The sequence below is a fragment of the Toxorhynchites rutilus genome, chromosome 3 (assembly GCF_029784135.1).
Source record: "Toxorhynchites rutilus septentrionalis strain SRP chromosome 3, ASM2978413v1, whole genome shotgun sequence".
NCBI classification, from domain to species: domain Eukaryota; kingdom Metazoa; phylum Arthropoda; class Insecta; order Diptera; family Culicidae; genus Toxorhynchites; species Toxorhynchites rutilus.
Window position 1 is genome coordinate 235,146,952 of NC_073746.1, and position 16,605 is coordinate 235,163,556.

The 16,605-nt window shown below is 38.0% G+C and overlaps 1 protein-coding gene across 3 annotated transcripts in view; it reads right to left on the minus strand.

The window, feature by feature from the left end:
* Nucleotides 1-16,605, minus strand: part of LOC129780130 (uncharacterized protein ZK1073.1) — a 115,671-nt gene that overhangs the window by 91,015 nt on the left and 8,051 nt on the right. For 2 of the 3 annotated variants that reach the window (XM_055788089.1, XM_055788090.1), the window contains exon 2: nucleotides 12,112-12,512. In XM_055788089.1, the coding sequence (XP_055644064.1) occupies nucleotides 12,112-12,198 (87 nt within the window). In that variant the 5' untranslated portion in view covers nucleotides 12,199-12,512. The remainder of the gene's footprint in view (nucleotides 1-12,111; nucleotides 12,513-16,605) is intronic. The other variant, XM_055788091.1, reaches the window with a different exon arrangement.

Here is a 16,605-nt window from a genome sequence, read left to right on the forward strand (position 1 = left end):
AAGCCACATCCTATGCGTATTTGAGCGCTTCATCCGGGATCGTTTGTAGGGTCAGGTAAAATTTTGTCCATGCTTAAATATTCGTAGCTTTTTTATGTATCTCATTTTAAAACCGCATGACTGTAGACCGTAAGAATATACTTCGTAGTTGTGTAGTTGCGCAGTTGCACATATCAAACGCTACTAAGGGGAAGTATACCAACCAACGACATTTTTAAGATGAGCCAGCGGACGTGTTGTCGAATTCCCCTGCAAGTTTCAAATGATTCGATCCGCACACCGATCAGCGTTGTCTCAATAAGTCTAGTAAGACATTCAAGGAAACCTCGTTCGTTCATGAATCCAATCCGATAAATACCTATAAATTTGCGTACTGGTGGAGGTAGATGGTGAAAGAGGATTTGGGATAAAACTCAATCCCCACTATCCAGTTTATTTTCAGTCAGCGAGAACTTCTTCTCTCACTCCAAAAATGGGTTCCATGTCTTCGCTTAGTCTGTGTCAATCAACATTTTGAAAGTTGCCTGTTGCATAGTAGCAGCGCATGTATCATAATCTCCTGATAGTTGTCTGCATCGATGTCCGTCTTTATTCATTCGTTCATATAACTATTATTTATCTATAAGTAATGACCTGTATATATCGTTTGTTCATTCATTTCATTCAATACAGTAGAACCCCGATTATCCGTGACCAGATGAAGCGCTTTCCGGAATTTATCAGTGTGAGACCTATATGGTTATGGCTTTCACATTATCTGACCACTGCACAATGGTCCAGGAGATGCATTTAAGTGGAAATTAGCATTTAGAGCTCGACAGTTATTCTCTAGACAAAAACTGTCTTCGACAAAGTTGTTACATATGATAGAGCGCTCATTTTCATGTTATCAAAAATAGGGTGACCAAAATTGTCGATGAAATAAAAAATATAACTTTCTTATCTTTATAGATAGAGGTAAACATAGTTCGACAATATTGTAGTCACAGTTATTTGAGACATCTTTGTAGAACAAAGTTTTTTTTCTATCTTTTGAAATAACCGATATAGCGTCTTTTTTATAAGTTGCGTTAGGGTCACCATGAAAAAAAACTGTTTTTCTTGCTCTAACTTTTATATCTCAAATTCTACATACGAACTGTTTTCGAAAGACTTTTAGAACTTACCGATACAAACATTTTCCGGTGGAGAACTTGTCAATATCTCAACTTCACTCTAAGTTATTGATATTTCTTCCCAAAAAATACGATAAACGATACGATAGCGATAAACATAGCTCCACAATGTTATAGCCCAATTATTTTAAACAACTTTGAAGAACAAAGTTTTTTTTTCTATCTTTTAATATAATCGATTTAGCGCTTCTTTCCTAGGTTGCATTAGGGTGACCATGAAAAAGTGGGTTTTTTTACTCTAACTTTTATATTTCAGATTCTACATCAAAACTGCCTTCGTACGACTTTGAGAGCTTATCAAGGCCAACATTTTGCGATGCAGAACTTGTCAATATCTCAATCCTACTAAAACTTATTGATGGTTTTTTATCCAAAAATTCATGATTTGAATTTTAATTTACTCAAACGCGAAAAAATAACATAGTTTTGAAAATCACACATCATGTAGATTGAACTATGCACTTTCAAATGAAGCCTATAAACTTTGTTTGTGTTTGCCTCGGAGAGAGTGACAAACAATTGAAGAGAGTGTATTTTTTGGGAAGAAAGTGAGTGAAGTTGAGATATTGACAAGTTCTGTGTCGCAAAATGTTTGTATTAGTATGCTCTAAAATTCTTTCAAAGACAGTTTGTATGTAGAATTTGAAATATAAAAGTTAGAGCAAAAAAACAGTTTTTTCATGGTGACCTTAACGCAATATGGAAAAATGACGCTATATCAGTTATTTCAAGAGATAGAAAAAAAAATTGTTCTATAAAAATGTTTCAAATAACTGGGACTACAATTGTCGAGCTATGTTTACCTCTATCTATAAAGATAAGAAAGTTAGATTTTTTATTTCATGGACAATTTTGGTCACCATAAAATAATATAAACATAACATAAAAATAAGCGCTCTATCATATAATACATATCTATATTGATAAAACATAGTTTTCATGCTGAAATATAGTATAAATCTGATTACCCGCGAAATAGTCGGGCAAGACCACCGCGAATAACGAAAATCACGGATACGCAATAAATGACTAAAATGAGATATAAACACAAAAAATATGCTTCAGCGTGGAAACTATGTTTTATCAATACAGAAATCATTAAACTATCCATCTATAAGGTCGTGTACACCAGTGGCCAAATAATGTGAAAGCCATGACAAAAAAAACATGAGCCCACTATTCGCTGATAAATTCCGAGAAGGCCTATATATTAGGCTGTCAAAAAAGGCCTGCGGTATTTCCGCGAGGTGTCGTTGTAAGCGCGTAGTTCTAGTTGTATTCATTGTATCGAGTCATACTATAGCTTGTTGGAAAGGTATTTTTGCGCGCTACAGTATAGTCCTCGACAGTGTTCTGTTTGGTTAAGTCGTTCGTGAGTTATAGTGTCGCAAATATGGAGCAAAATAAAGAGAAAATCCGACATATTTTACAGTACTACTACGACAAAGGCAAAAATACATCTCAAGCTGCCAATAAAATTTGTGCAGTTTATGGACCCGATACAGTTTCCATTTCCACCGCACAACGATGGTTTCAACGTTTTCGTTCTGGTGTAGAGGTCGTCGAAGATGCGCCACGCTCCGGAAGGCCTGTCGTCGAAAATTCAGCGACAAAATCGCTGAATTAGCCGAGAAAGACCGGCATAGTAGCAGCCGTAGCATCGGGCAAGAGCTGGGGATAAGTCATCAAACCGTTATTAACCATTTGAAGAAGCTTGGATTCACAAAGAAGCTCGATGTATGGGTTCCACACACGTTGACGCAAAAAAACATCGTTGACCGTATCGACGCATGTGAATCGCTGCTGAATCGCAACAAAATCGACCCGTTTCTGAAGCGGATGGTGACTGGCGATGAAAAGTGGGTCACTTACGACAACATGAAGCGCAAACGGTCGTGGTCGAAGCCCGCTGAAGCGGCTCAGACGGTGGCCAAGCCCTCATTAACGGCCAGGAAGGTTCTGCTGTGTGTTTGGTGGGATTGTCAAGGAATAATCTATTATGAGCTGCTTCCCTATGGCCAAACGCTCAATTCGGACCTGTACTGCCAACAACTGGACCGCTTGAAGGTAGCACTCATGAAGAAGAGGCCATCTTTGATAAACAGAGGCCGCATTGTCTTCCATCAGGACAACGCCAGGCCACACACTTCTTTGGTGACGCGCCAGAAGCTCCGGGAGCTCGGATGGGAAAAGAACCGCATCCGCTGTATAGTCCGGACCTTGCACCAAGTGACTACCACCTGTTTTTGTCCATGGCGAACGAGCTAGGTAGTCAGAAGTTAGCCACAAAAGAGGCCTGTGAAAATTGACTATCCGAGTTTTTTGCCAATAAGGAAGCGAGCTTCTATAACAGGGGTATTATGAAGTTGGCATCTCGTTGGGAACAAGTCATCGAACAAAACGGCGCATATTTGACTTAAAACAGATGATTGTAACTAATTTTATGAACAAATGAAAATTCAAAAAAAATACCGCAGGACTTTTTTGACAGCCTAATATTTACTATAGAACTCGCTGTCGCGAATAATCCGCACCGTGAATCATCCGCTCGCGGATAATCGGGATTCTGCTGTATCTTCACTCAAAAATGTAATTTTCTTCAAACGTATGAAATCTGATAATGATACTTCAAGTTTTTCAAACCCAAGCAAAATAAATAGTCTGGTGGATTTACTTTGATCACCATCAAGTTATCATCTAAATAAACCTTCCAACGGCCAGTTCCAACGATGCAATCGTACCAAATATATTACAATTATCGCTTCCAATGATCTCTCTATGGGTAGATAAATTCGAAGTAATTAATGCATCGGTGTGAACCGAGCGGGTAAACTGTACAATAAATAGATACGCCCCGGTCGTTCAAGTCCAACGCTGCTGCTGAAGCAATGAATAAAACCAATAGAAGTACTGAGAAGTCCAGCAAACAAACGATAATAATTGAAATTGATGACTCTTCGATGGCGTTCTTGATTTTATTTTTTTCTAAACTGGAGGACGACGCATACTTGTACTAATTAGAAACCTCTATATTTACGATAACTGCGCGTTTGCTCGTTCTCGATAGGGGTGAAATGTAGTACCCGTTGTGGACAGAGTGATGCAAAAATGTGTTAATTACGAATGGTGAAATGGCACGGTCGCTTGTGGTAATAGCGATGCATCAAATACAAAATAGAGTTCAATTTAAACTCGCTAGAAAAACAGTCAATTCTGATGTATCGCAATAAGCGCTGTCAAATAAATTCCGGAGAAACGAATCTGACATGTGTCCTTCAAAATATTTTCGAATGCTTAAAAAAAATTTTTCGGGAAAAATATAGGGTAGGTGCGGATAAAAAGGACAGTGGGGGTAATATGGACCCCATTCTATTTGTTTAGATACATTTTGAATTTCAAATTTCTATTAATGAGAAACACTTCTACATGTTATTCTAAAATATTTAAACCAACCCATGGCAATGAATACTGACCAAAGGTGGAAAATATAAAACCGTAAACCGGTTCCCGGAATAAAACGCTACAGAAAACGACTGCAATTGAAACTACCACCTAGAAAAAGTGTAGTAGGCTAGAAATATTGTGGCGCAAATCAACCGAGCAAACCTAATGCCCGGGCAGACGAATGCCGTCCGACGCTCGCTAAAGCTCGGTCGGACATTGCGAAAGGATCGTATCCTATGTTTCAAGCAATCAGTGGATCCCAGGTTTGCGTGCGAGACACCGCCGCTTCCGACGGCGGGTCGGCGGTATACTCGGATCGCATCATCTTGGCGGCTTGGGCCGCCTCGATTCCTTATTTTCGCTAAATTGACCTCATTGACCTCAGTATAAATTTCGAAAAATGAAAACGAGAGAATGAATTTCTAATAGAAATGTGAGGCATTTATACATAACGATGTTTTTCCCGCGCGACAATATTTCTAGCCTACCACACATTCTCTAAGTGGTTGTTTCTGTTTCAGTTGTTTACTGCTGCGATTTACTCCGGTCACGCGTAAATCATACATGATTCCGCGTGTGTATGTAATTTTTGCGGCTTAGATATAAAGCATATGGAGTGATTTATTTCCAGAATTCAATACATCGATGGTTATATTTCGGTTTGTTAGTTAATAGAGAAATAATATTAGGTACAGTGCGAAAAGCAAACTTTTCGGTATTCCAGTCAATACTTAATAGTAGGTAATTAGTAGACCATTTTGCCATTTCAGTATCGTTAATTTAATTTTTTTGAAAAAACAAAAAATTACTTCAATTGGGCACTTTTAGGTTTAGACATAAAAAAATCCACTTCAAAGTTTCTTTTAAAAAACTAATAAAAACAAATAATCAATGGTCAATATTGCGTGGCATGCCCAGTTCTGGCAACACGGGCATCGTTATTTTAGCGATCAAGTGGGCTGAGCACTCGGCACATTTTCCACCATCTTATCAGCAGGCAGTCACCGTTCGGCTTCGGGCGGTCTCCGAATATCCCGCGGACGCTCAGGGACACACATTTTGGCGATCCTGCCACGAGCGAGAATTAAACGGGATAATCGGAAACAGACTTCAATGGAAATATTTTCAGGGGTTCTGCATGGGAATTAAGTGGCACTAAAGTTGCACGTTTCCGATGTGCATTTGGTGTGATTCCCACCGTGTGTAAGATATTCCAAGCGAGATTGGAAAAATCTGTTTGTTTTTTTCCATTAAAGTTTGTATGTGTACAAAAGGGCAGTAGATCCTTTTGGGGGGAAAACTCGAAATTACATGAAGAGATGAATGGTCAGCCCGAGTCTACCCGTTGGCGGAAGCCTACAAGTAGCAAAACTATCCCACCATGGGTGTCATGAAGATTTTATGATACGTTTGGAGAAGTATAAATTAAACAGCATGGTTGGTAGAAATTTTAATGCTCCATGTTAAACTGCTGGTTGTCTTGAATGATACCAAAATTGAAACTTGTTGTCATTAACATGGATTCATTTTTCAACTAATACAGCTCAATACTTTGGCTGCTATCAACTAATGCAGCTCAATACTTGCTATAGGATTGCTATAGGGTAACAAAACAAAATGGCCTTTTTTAAAATTATGTTAAACGACGGCGCCAGTGGTTGTATGGTTAGCGTAACAGCCTCACAATCCGATCGGCCTGGGTTCAATCCCAGCTGGCGTCGTTGGGATTTTCTGAGGCGAAAAATCTCTGGTTACGTCTTCCTTCGGAGCGGAAGTAAAAGAAGTTGGCCCGGCTCATGAGTTGTTGAGTCTGATAGGTAGGAACAGGTGGAGTCGCCTCCCTGATGTCGGTGATTGGCACTAAAGTGGCGGAAATAGGCCGACGAAAAATAAGCGAAGATAAAAAAAAAATAAAAAAAAAATTATGTTAATCGAGCGTTAATCTGAAGATGCACAAGGAAAATGAACAAATTACTAAAACCGATATGTACCACTTTTTTTGAATATAGCAAGGTAAAAATAGATGAATCGTTTAAAATAAGTACGGATCGGGACGACCGTACGATGAAACTGTAGTGGATAAGCGCTGATCGAGACGGCCCCGCACAAACGGGTACGACTCGGGACGATCGTGTGGATACAAAAGAAAATGGAAAGAAATGCGGATCGGGATGACCACGTGGTGTAAAAATGATAATGATAAGAGTACGGATCGGGATGACCGCGCAGAACAAGTACGGCTCTGGACGACCGTACAAAAAAATTATAATGATAAGAGTACGGATCGGGATGACCGTACTATGTTAAAAAGGAAGAAAAACATTTGCAGATCGCGACGACCGTATGGAAAAAATGATAATGATTAGAGCATGAGCTCGGAACGACCGTATGGAGAACAGAACTTGACTCGATATTTTATTAGCTAAACGTTTTCAATTAGCTGATACATATCAAAGTCGGTTCAAATGTTTTCTGTGAAAGAAAATACACTGAAACAAATCCACATGCATTTGTTCTTCTGGTCTTCTTTCAATTATTTTTTTTTAGAAGAGTGAAGATGTGTTGCTTGTCAGTTTCGACAACACGGGCATGGTTAGTTTAGTGATCAAGCTGGGCACTCGGCACATATTCCACCATCTTATCAGCAGGCAGTCACCGTTCGGCTTCGAGCGGTCTCCGATTATCCTGCGGACGCTCAAAGACACACAAATATAACCCCCTTTGGTTTCGATAACCCACTGACAACGCTTCAGCATACTCTCCACAAGCTTCTGGAGGTATTGGAGAATCAGTTCGTCCCAAGCCTTCTTCAACGCAGCAAAATAGTTTTGCTCGTATCGTCAGTTTTGTCTTTGGGGCTTTGACCACACTAGGATTGGACGATCTTGGATCGATTTTTAGATGATCGATCCTTTCCTTTCCGGTTTCCGATTTTCCAGAAAATCACGAAGATCGATCTTTCCGATATTCTTGTTATTAGAATTTTTTTGAATTTTGTTTTTCAGTTGATTTTAATTTCACCAAAAACCACCTGACAAATTTCATAAATATTGAAGTGCCAAATTAGTGGTTTAGGAGCAGCAGTTTGGTCATTACAAAACAAGTGAAGTGAAAATTATGAGGAATAAAGGGTGTGTCACATCAAATTGCATCACGGAAGAAACGCTGTAGAAATTTAATTTTTAGGAATTATATCTTCAGCTTTCGCTTATAATCAGATAAGAGTGTATAGATCACGTTGGCCATGCTTCACTGTCAATTTTTCGTAAATTTGGAAAAATGTCGTCGAACGAAAAAGAGCGTCGTGAATTAATCCTGTGCACTCATTTCGAAAATCCGGAGTTGTCACATCGGGACATCGGTAAGATGCTGGGAATCGTCCAATCCACGGTCAGCAGAGTACTAAAACGATACTTCGAGAACCTAACCATCGACTGGAAGGTGAAGAACGGCAAAAATGGATGCTCCGTCAATGAAAAAGATCACAAGCGCGTAGTTAAGCAGTTTAGACGTGATCCGAGAAGTTCGGTCCGGGATGTCGCCAATAAGCTGAATTTGTCAAGTTCATTCGTCCAGCGGACCAAGCAGCGGGAGGGCCTGCGTACATACAAGGTTCAGAAGGCTCCTAACCGCGACGAAAGGCAAAACATGGTGGGGAAGACGCGAGCCCGGAAGCTGTACACCGAAATGCTGACGAAGCCGCATTGCCTGGTAATGGACGACGAAACCTACGTCAAAGCGGACTTTCGTTAGCTGCCGGGCCTGTTGTTCTTCTTCTCCGCAGAGGACAAATTCAGCGTTCCGGAGGAGATTCGCAAGCAGAAACTATCCAAGTTTGCCAAAAAGTACATGGTGTGGCAAGCGATCTGCTCTTGCGGAAAGCGGAGCGCCCCCTTCGTGATGACCGGCACGGTAAACGGGCAGGTTTACCTTAAGGAGTGCCTACAGAAGCGCTTACTACCACTATTGAAGCAGCACGAGGGCCCGACCATCTTCTGGCCGGATCTCGCTTCGTGCCACTATTCAAAGGACGTGTTGGAGTGGTACGAAGCCAACGGGGTCACCTCCGTGCCAAAGGAAATGAACCCGCCCAACGCGCCGGAGCTTCGCCCAATAGAGAAATATTGGGCGATTATGAAGCAGGCCCTCCGGAAGAACCCAAAAGTTGTCAAATCGGAGGTGGACTTCAAGAGAAAATGGATTTCTGTTAAAAAAAAACTACAACCTGACGTTGTACAGAACCTTATGGACGGGGTAAAGAGGAAGGTGCGAGCATACGGGCTTGGGCTCGAAGTATGAATAAAAAGAAAATGCCAAAAGTTGTTTAATAGTTTTTATTTTACTGTCTAAAATTTTCAAAAGGATCGGTCTACTGGGCGAATTTCTACAGCGTTTTTTCCGTGATGCAATTTGATGTGACACACCCTTTATGAATGGTGACATCAGCTCTAGCTGAAGCGTTTTTTTTTCCTAGAACTGGGACTACTACCAAGGTTTCGACTAAATACCAGACGTATGATACGGTTGGATTTTATGGGATTACTGTCAGCGTAATTCGGGATGAATATCAGTTGTTGAAATTCTAATAATAATTTTCAATTTTAATTCGCTCTTCCGCCACACTCGGAGTCACCTTTTCTTGTTAAACAGCTCGAACTTGGACTCGTCCAACCAAATAATGATTCTAGGTCGATCGGCACGCTGCCGAGCATCTGATCATTCTGAATGACCAGCTGAACCGCACCCCGGCTTACCCCATACTTCCCAGCAATCTTTCGTTGAGACTCCTTACGCTGGAAGTCACGCACAATCGATTCTCGGACCTGTATTCAGATTTGATTTTCACTCTTTTTCCGAAGGATTCTCAGCGTCAAATACACTTCACTACGTACAAAAAGTCTAAACAGACTAAACAGTTACGAAAATTATGTTTGTGTCAGATGTAAACAGGGACGTCAGGTGATTGTTTAAATGTCTTCACATGGTACGAAAAAATGTCTTCAAATGTCTTCACAATGATTTCGGAGGAAACTAAAATTCATAACTTACTTTTGAACAAAGTTTGCTAGTTTATTCAATATTTATTCTAATTTTGATTGTTATACAACGCATTTTATGAACACATTGAGTCCCGTGTCGGTCCCTAGGGATCGATATTGAGCTTTTCGTTACAAAAACGTTAATCACTGGGACTGACAGTCACTGAATACGGAAATAAAAACAAACATAGGATGTTTTCTTACGTTCTACCATATGTGACTGGTTCCTAGCCGAACTATTTTTGTATATAATAAATATATTTGAAAGCGAGAATCAACACTGAAAGCGTGACACGGTATGTAACCCGAAAAACCTCGATTTGCGAAGTAGTTATTTGAAATATCTAGGTTAGTCTATTGTATAATAAATATACAATGACACAATCATTCGGATTCTCGAGCGTAAATGAAATAATATCTTCTAGAAGCAATATATATGAAAAGCGCTTGAAGTTCTCCGGAATATTAAGTAAAAGTCGCTTTTTGGTTGAATTCATTCTATATGCTTGTGGATTTTCGTCTTGTAAAAGTTCGAAAAAAGCAAGTGAATAAAACCCCGAGACAGAAGCTCTACTTCTTTTGACGATATTTTGGGTCAATAGTTAGAATTTCATGGAAATAATATCTTTCAAAACCCCACCTACGCTAACATACTGAAATTTTTTCTCATATTTCATAAAGTCTTCAAAATATTTTCGAAAAATCAAATGTCTTCACAGTAAGTCAAATGTCTTCAAAGCTGTCAAAATCGAGGGATACACGGTAAAACAAATTTACGCAAGTGGATTTTTTTATGCCATACCCTTAAAGTACCCATTTAGGAACAAAAGTAATTTTTTGTTTTTCGAAAAAATCAACGATATTGAAATGACAAAATGGTCTAATAAATACCTATTTTTACGTAGTATTCACTGGAATACCTAAAACTTTGAAAAAAAAATTTAATATTGGAACACTTTGATTTCAAATAGGAGTGGATTTTTTTGTGGCCATTATCAGTTGCTCTGTCACTTCACAGTACACGTAAGATTAGATATTTATTGTTCGAATTGTATGTTGGCTCGGTGACGGCAAAATGTGAGAATCTCGACACGCCACAATCTGTTGACATGAGTGGAATGAATGTTTATTGAGTAATTATGATGTTCGGGATAAGCGATGCAGAAGAACGTTGATTGCAACCCAGAAGCGAAGTATGTGAGTTTCACAGTATCTGATCAAATCGTTTCAGTTTAGTTGAAAATTCTAAGTGTTTACAAACGACGAATTCCAGAAAAATAGCTGGGTGTAATTTATATATTATAAAATTAATAAATGATATTGATTCAAAAAAAATAACAAGCGCCTCCGGAGCAGCAAACTGGATCGATAAACAGTTAAATAAAATGGTAAACTCAAATCCAGAATAAACTTGTTTATCAGGTGTATTGATTTTATTGACACTAAATCCACACACATCCACCGACTCCTGGAACAAGAGGTGAGAAAATGTAATCACTGCAAATGATAATATTGTACGATTTGGAATCATCGGATGAAAATGGTGAAACGACAAACAAACAAACGTTCGTCTACTTTTCGAATAAATAAACATTTTCCAAACTCGTGAGAAAATGTTTATGTGCTATCCTTGCTCCTATTACTCAACGCGCATCATTTATATTTCGAGTTCAGAATTTACTATCAACTGTGAAAATAAAGTTAGATTAGGATATGGCGTTGAATGAGTGCGAATCAAATCAAATTGTTGTTTACGTATGAGAACCATAATTTTAATTTTAATTTCAATAACATATTGCCATTTAGTAATGATGCTCAGTTAATGTAGCAGTTTCAATTGCCATTCAAAGTACCATCAAAGTGAACACAACAGTTGATTCGATGTAATGAAATGTGTTAATTTTTCTTACGGATATTTGAGAAATGAAATGAATAATACATACAGATGACAAAGTGTGTCCAACTCTTCATATACATAATATATTTTACATATCAATAATTGCAATAGTTCATTTCATTAATATAGATTTTCAATAATGTGCAAACATTATTCAAATGGTACTGGGAATCAATCGGTTAGCGTCTATGAAATCTACCACACACAACTGCGGCAACCACAGAATTGAAATAGCTAGAAACGGAAATTGTCGTGCTTGTGAACAATATCTGAATATTATGTTGAATCATTGCTTATTTGTAGTTATATGTACTGCTAACTTTTGTACAAACGATCAAACTCGAGGGGAAAGTACTAAGAGAGGAAATAAACATTGCAAACCCTGTTCAACAACAAAGTTTCTACTTCCAATGATAAAGAACATCTAGAATGTTATTCTAGTCGAAAAGGGGAAGAATAGAAATTAGAAGTTATAGATATTAAGGTTTTCCAACTAGGTGTGGGTGTGGGAAAGCACTCTCACAACCGTAGAATCTCACCGTTGGTCACTTGATACCTCATAAATAGTTTTCATTATCCTCACCCGCTCAATCAAGCTTTCCGCTCTCCTTGCGAAAGATGCTCGCCTTTCCTGCGCATTCATTGCTACAACTTTCCAGTTCCGTGTATCTTGGCTTATCACTATCCACTTGGTATAGACACTCGTTCACTGTCCGATACGATACTTGCGAGATTCGGCCTGAATCTTCAGGGCAAACACTTGACAGGTCAATCACGTCTTTTTCCGCAACTATGCCTTGATGTCGTATCTATCGAAGAAGTTACAAAAAAAAACACACACACGGCCAACGCATTCACTTCAACACTTTTCTGCTTTCGAATCAATCAGACCACTAGCATTTCACTTCACGTGTTTACTTTTTCTGTTCAATCATTTTTAAACGATGTAGGATCTTCCTGTAAAGGAGAAGTCAACAGAACTTTTAGTAATTCTTTTATTTTAGTTTTCCCGATCTTATCACTCTCGCCATCCGTTCGATACCGTTCCTACCGACACGCCACAAGACCAACGTCGATTGGTAGCTGCCTTCGGTGCATCGAGTCCAGCTAACACACAACGTGTGTCAATGGAATCAAAATTATCGATAAATCGTTATCAATACCCCATTCATTTTCTGTATCATTGAAATTGAAGCTATCGAGCCAGTCACCCCACGAAAATGCTCGCACAGATTCACCTGTCATCTGTCAGGAATCGGTTATAGAGCTTATGATCGATAGGCAAGTGAAAATTTCGCTAGGCAACGTTGCACCAATAGATGAGAACAAATAGAAATAGGGCGATCTTCCCACCTTCGAATCTATTGCCAAGATAGAATCCAGATACGCAATGATTCTTTTGTGACATCAAATGAAAAAAGCTGGTCATTTTACATTGCGCTGTTTCGTTGTTCATCAAATTGATCCACAAAAGATAATCTTAATCAACCGACCGCTGCCTCGGCCCTCTGCGATTTTTTTTTGAAACTTTGTATGAGCTCATCTTCTTTGAATATATATTAAACTTGCAAATAAATTGAATTTCGTTTTCGTAATTATTGATTGTATTTGTTTTTCATTGTTTACATGGCTATGGACTAGAGGGCGCTGTATTTTTTATATTTTTCCTTGAAAGTTGAGGTTTTCTTTACATAATACATCAATCAGAGAGGTGTTTTTTTCGTTTTGAAGTTATGATTTTTCAAACTTAACATGTCTTCAATCTTCGTTCGAAATTTCTATACGACTAGACTAGATCTATGCGTCTAGAATCCAATTTTTCCTCAATTGTTCAAGACTAGCTAATTTGTTTCAATTTGATATGTCGATCATCTGGATCGGTAGTTCAAAAGTTATTTTTTAAAAAAAGCCATTTTTGGGTGAAACGGGAAAAATGTATTTTCAAATGTTATGAATTTATAGAAAAAATGGGAAAAATTCAGAAAATAATGGGAAAACGGAAAATGGGTACCCTAATTGAAAAATTAAAAAATACGGGTCCAATACTTTGCGATAAGGAACACTACCACTTTTCACGAAATTCTGAGAATATATAGATCGGTTTGGCATGGAATGACTGCTAAACGGCTCGCACACCGGAGCAATAAGCAACTAGCAAGCAACAATACGAAATATGCAACAGGCAACATATTTTGTTGTACTTCACATACCAAAGCAATAAAAACGCCTGACAAACAATATGAACGAAACTTGACAAATTATGAACGATAAGTTGCTTTGCAACCAACACGTCTTGATATATGTTGCTCAACAATAGCGATATCGTATTGCGTCGGTGCGCGAGATCAACAAAAATTTAATGGAAAACCCCATTGGCGATAATATTGCTTATTGCATGTTACAAAGCCAACGGGGTTACTTCCGTACCCAAGGGCATGAGTTTCCTAAATAAGCTGTTCTTATTAAAGACATTATCAGAAACCGCGCTGCGTCGTCCGTAGCATTTTCATCGAACTGTACTAAAGAAATAGGTCAAAAACGAAACAGATCTCGTAACAGGAGTTTCAACGGACACAAATCTCTCGAAGCAATACAATACCATTCATAATGTTACTGCCGCAGAAAGTTCGGAGCAAAAATAAAAATCTACCGAGAACTACCATAGAAAAAACTAAAATCATCTCCAGGATTAAGTTTGAATGTAGTCGCATCGCGACTTACGACATGGAAGTTTGAAAGCCAACTTTTCCATGGCAGTTCGTACTAACTGATGAACGCCTCCAATACTAGGTCCGGATTATTTAAAATACTGCAGCCTAATAGCGGATTTGCGTTGTTAAAAAGACAAATATAAAAACAGGCGGTCATATAATTTCCATCGAAACAGGGCTATCCTGCCTAAAATCTTTTCCGGTACTAACAACTATGGTGGTCTACTAAGCAAATACTCCAAGGTTCCTGACAACGACTCCCAAATCAGTCACAGTCTCTCCATGTCACTCCAAATTCCGAAGACTTCACCACATAAACATAAAGCGTTCCGCAGAGAGTTGAAGTTATTCCTAAAACTCGGATACATTAATTCTTTTCCTAGTCAAGTCTATTACATTTGGTTACTAACACATGCCGTTAAACACCAGAAACAAGTAATTGAAGGCCGCGGCAAGCTCATTTTTAAAGTTCTTAAAGTTCTTAATGCGAACGTTAGGTCGCATTTAATACAGATGCAAAAAAAACCTTCGACAGGATTGTTAACACAGAATTCCATAAGTGAATATCCTACGACATTCATACATGTCGTCGGTGTTGAAAATGTACCTGCAGACATCCTCTCGAGAGTAGAAGAAGTTTGTCTACCGTTTACAGACGATGATTTTACGAGGAACCAAGAAACAACTGCAGAACTGGCAGAGAAACAACCCGGATGTCAGAAAAATCTCTCGACTAAGTTTTGGACCTCCGAGATTCGTCTATGCATTTTTCGCTATTACTGGGAATCTTTGAACAGATACATCGTATGGCATACTCAGGATTGGAAGTCACACAAGCACAAATTTTGCCGCAATAATACGTCGAAACTCGATTCAAATTCCGAACACTACTTCAATACTAATTTTAATGAATATTTCTGCACAAAATATCATTTTGTTTTTATCCATTTATTTCTCTTACCTTTTCTAGCACTTAATATAAAAACAACAAACAAAATAGTTGAGAAAACTACAAAAACTGAAAAATTAACGATGCTTGTCTTTTACGGTATTTGCTAACGCAAAAATTTTATTATTGTTTTTGAAAGTCACTTTTTTACAAATGCTTAATATTATGAATTATAGGATGTATTGATAGCTGTAAATGATGTTAAAATGAATCCTATAACCCAAAGAATTTCGACGCATGGATGAAATTCCGAACAGAAAATGTTTGAACACACTATATTCAGGCAAATACAGAGATAGTTCACAAACTGGGGAACAAGGACAATCCAACTCTGGAGCAACAATATAAAAAGACCATTTGTTAACAAATAAACGCTTTCCTTGCAAAACGCAGGTCGCAGACGCAAACCAACGAGAGTAAAATTAATTTTCTCAGTAAGGTTTTCAACTAAAGTTACAATTACAAAACTGGGGTCCTGAAGTAACAGGTCGGACTCGATTATATACTGATTTGATTATACAGCCATTCCATGCCAACCCGATATAATAGTTCTCCGATTTCCGTGCACAGTGACAGTTTTGTTCTTTATCGCAAAATATTAGACCCGCTTTTATTATATTTTTTTTGTTATGATGACGATTTCCATTTTAGGTGGTCCAAAAATTAATTTTTTTCTCATTTTTTCCAAAAATGATCGACATATCAAATTAATGCCAATTAGCTGGTCTTATTTGAAAAAATGCCACAACTGCAAAAAAAATTAATTTTATTTTCATAATACGTATTTGTTTACTTTTATAGTTTTCATGGTCTCAAGACTAAGGGCGCTATATTTTATTATATTTTTTCTTGATAGTTTTTTCATAACATATCCAAAAAAAAGAGATGTGTTCTTTTTCGTTTTTGAAATATAACTAATCAAAGTTAATCGATGGTCTAAAATATAACTTTTTCCTTTTTTTTTCCAAAAATGATTTTTCAAAAATTTATAACAGATCTTGGATGATCGACATATTAAATTGAAGTCAATAAGCTAGTTTTCTTTGAAAAAATATTGAATTTGCAAAAACTGGAATCCTACTCACATAGATCTCGTCTAGTCGCATAGAAATATCCAACGAAGACTAAATCATGTTTACTTTGAAAAATAATAACCCGAAACGATAAAAAAACACATTTCTGATTCTTGGATATGTTATGGAAACGCACACAATCAGTAATTACGAAAACTAAATCCAATTTTTTGCGAGTAAAATACTTAAAAAAAATCTAGTGGCCCCATATAACGAATCAATTTCGCAGTTGAACATGAAGTTACCATGACCAAATGCACTATCGTTCCTTTCCCACTGTTCAAAATATGTGCGTTTCATTTGCTGTATTTGCTCAA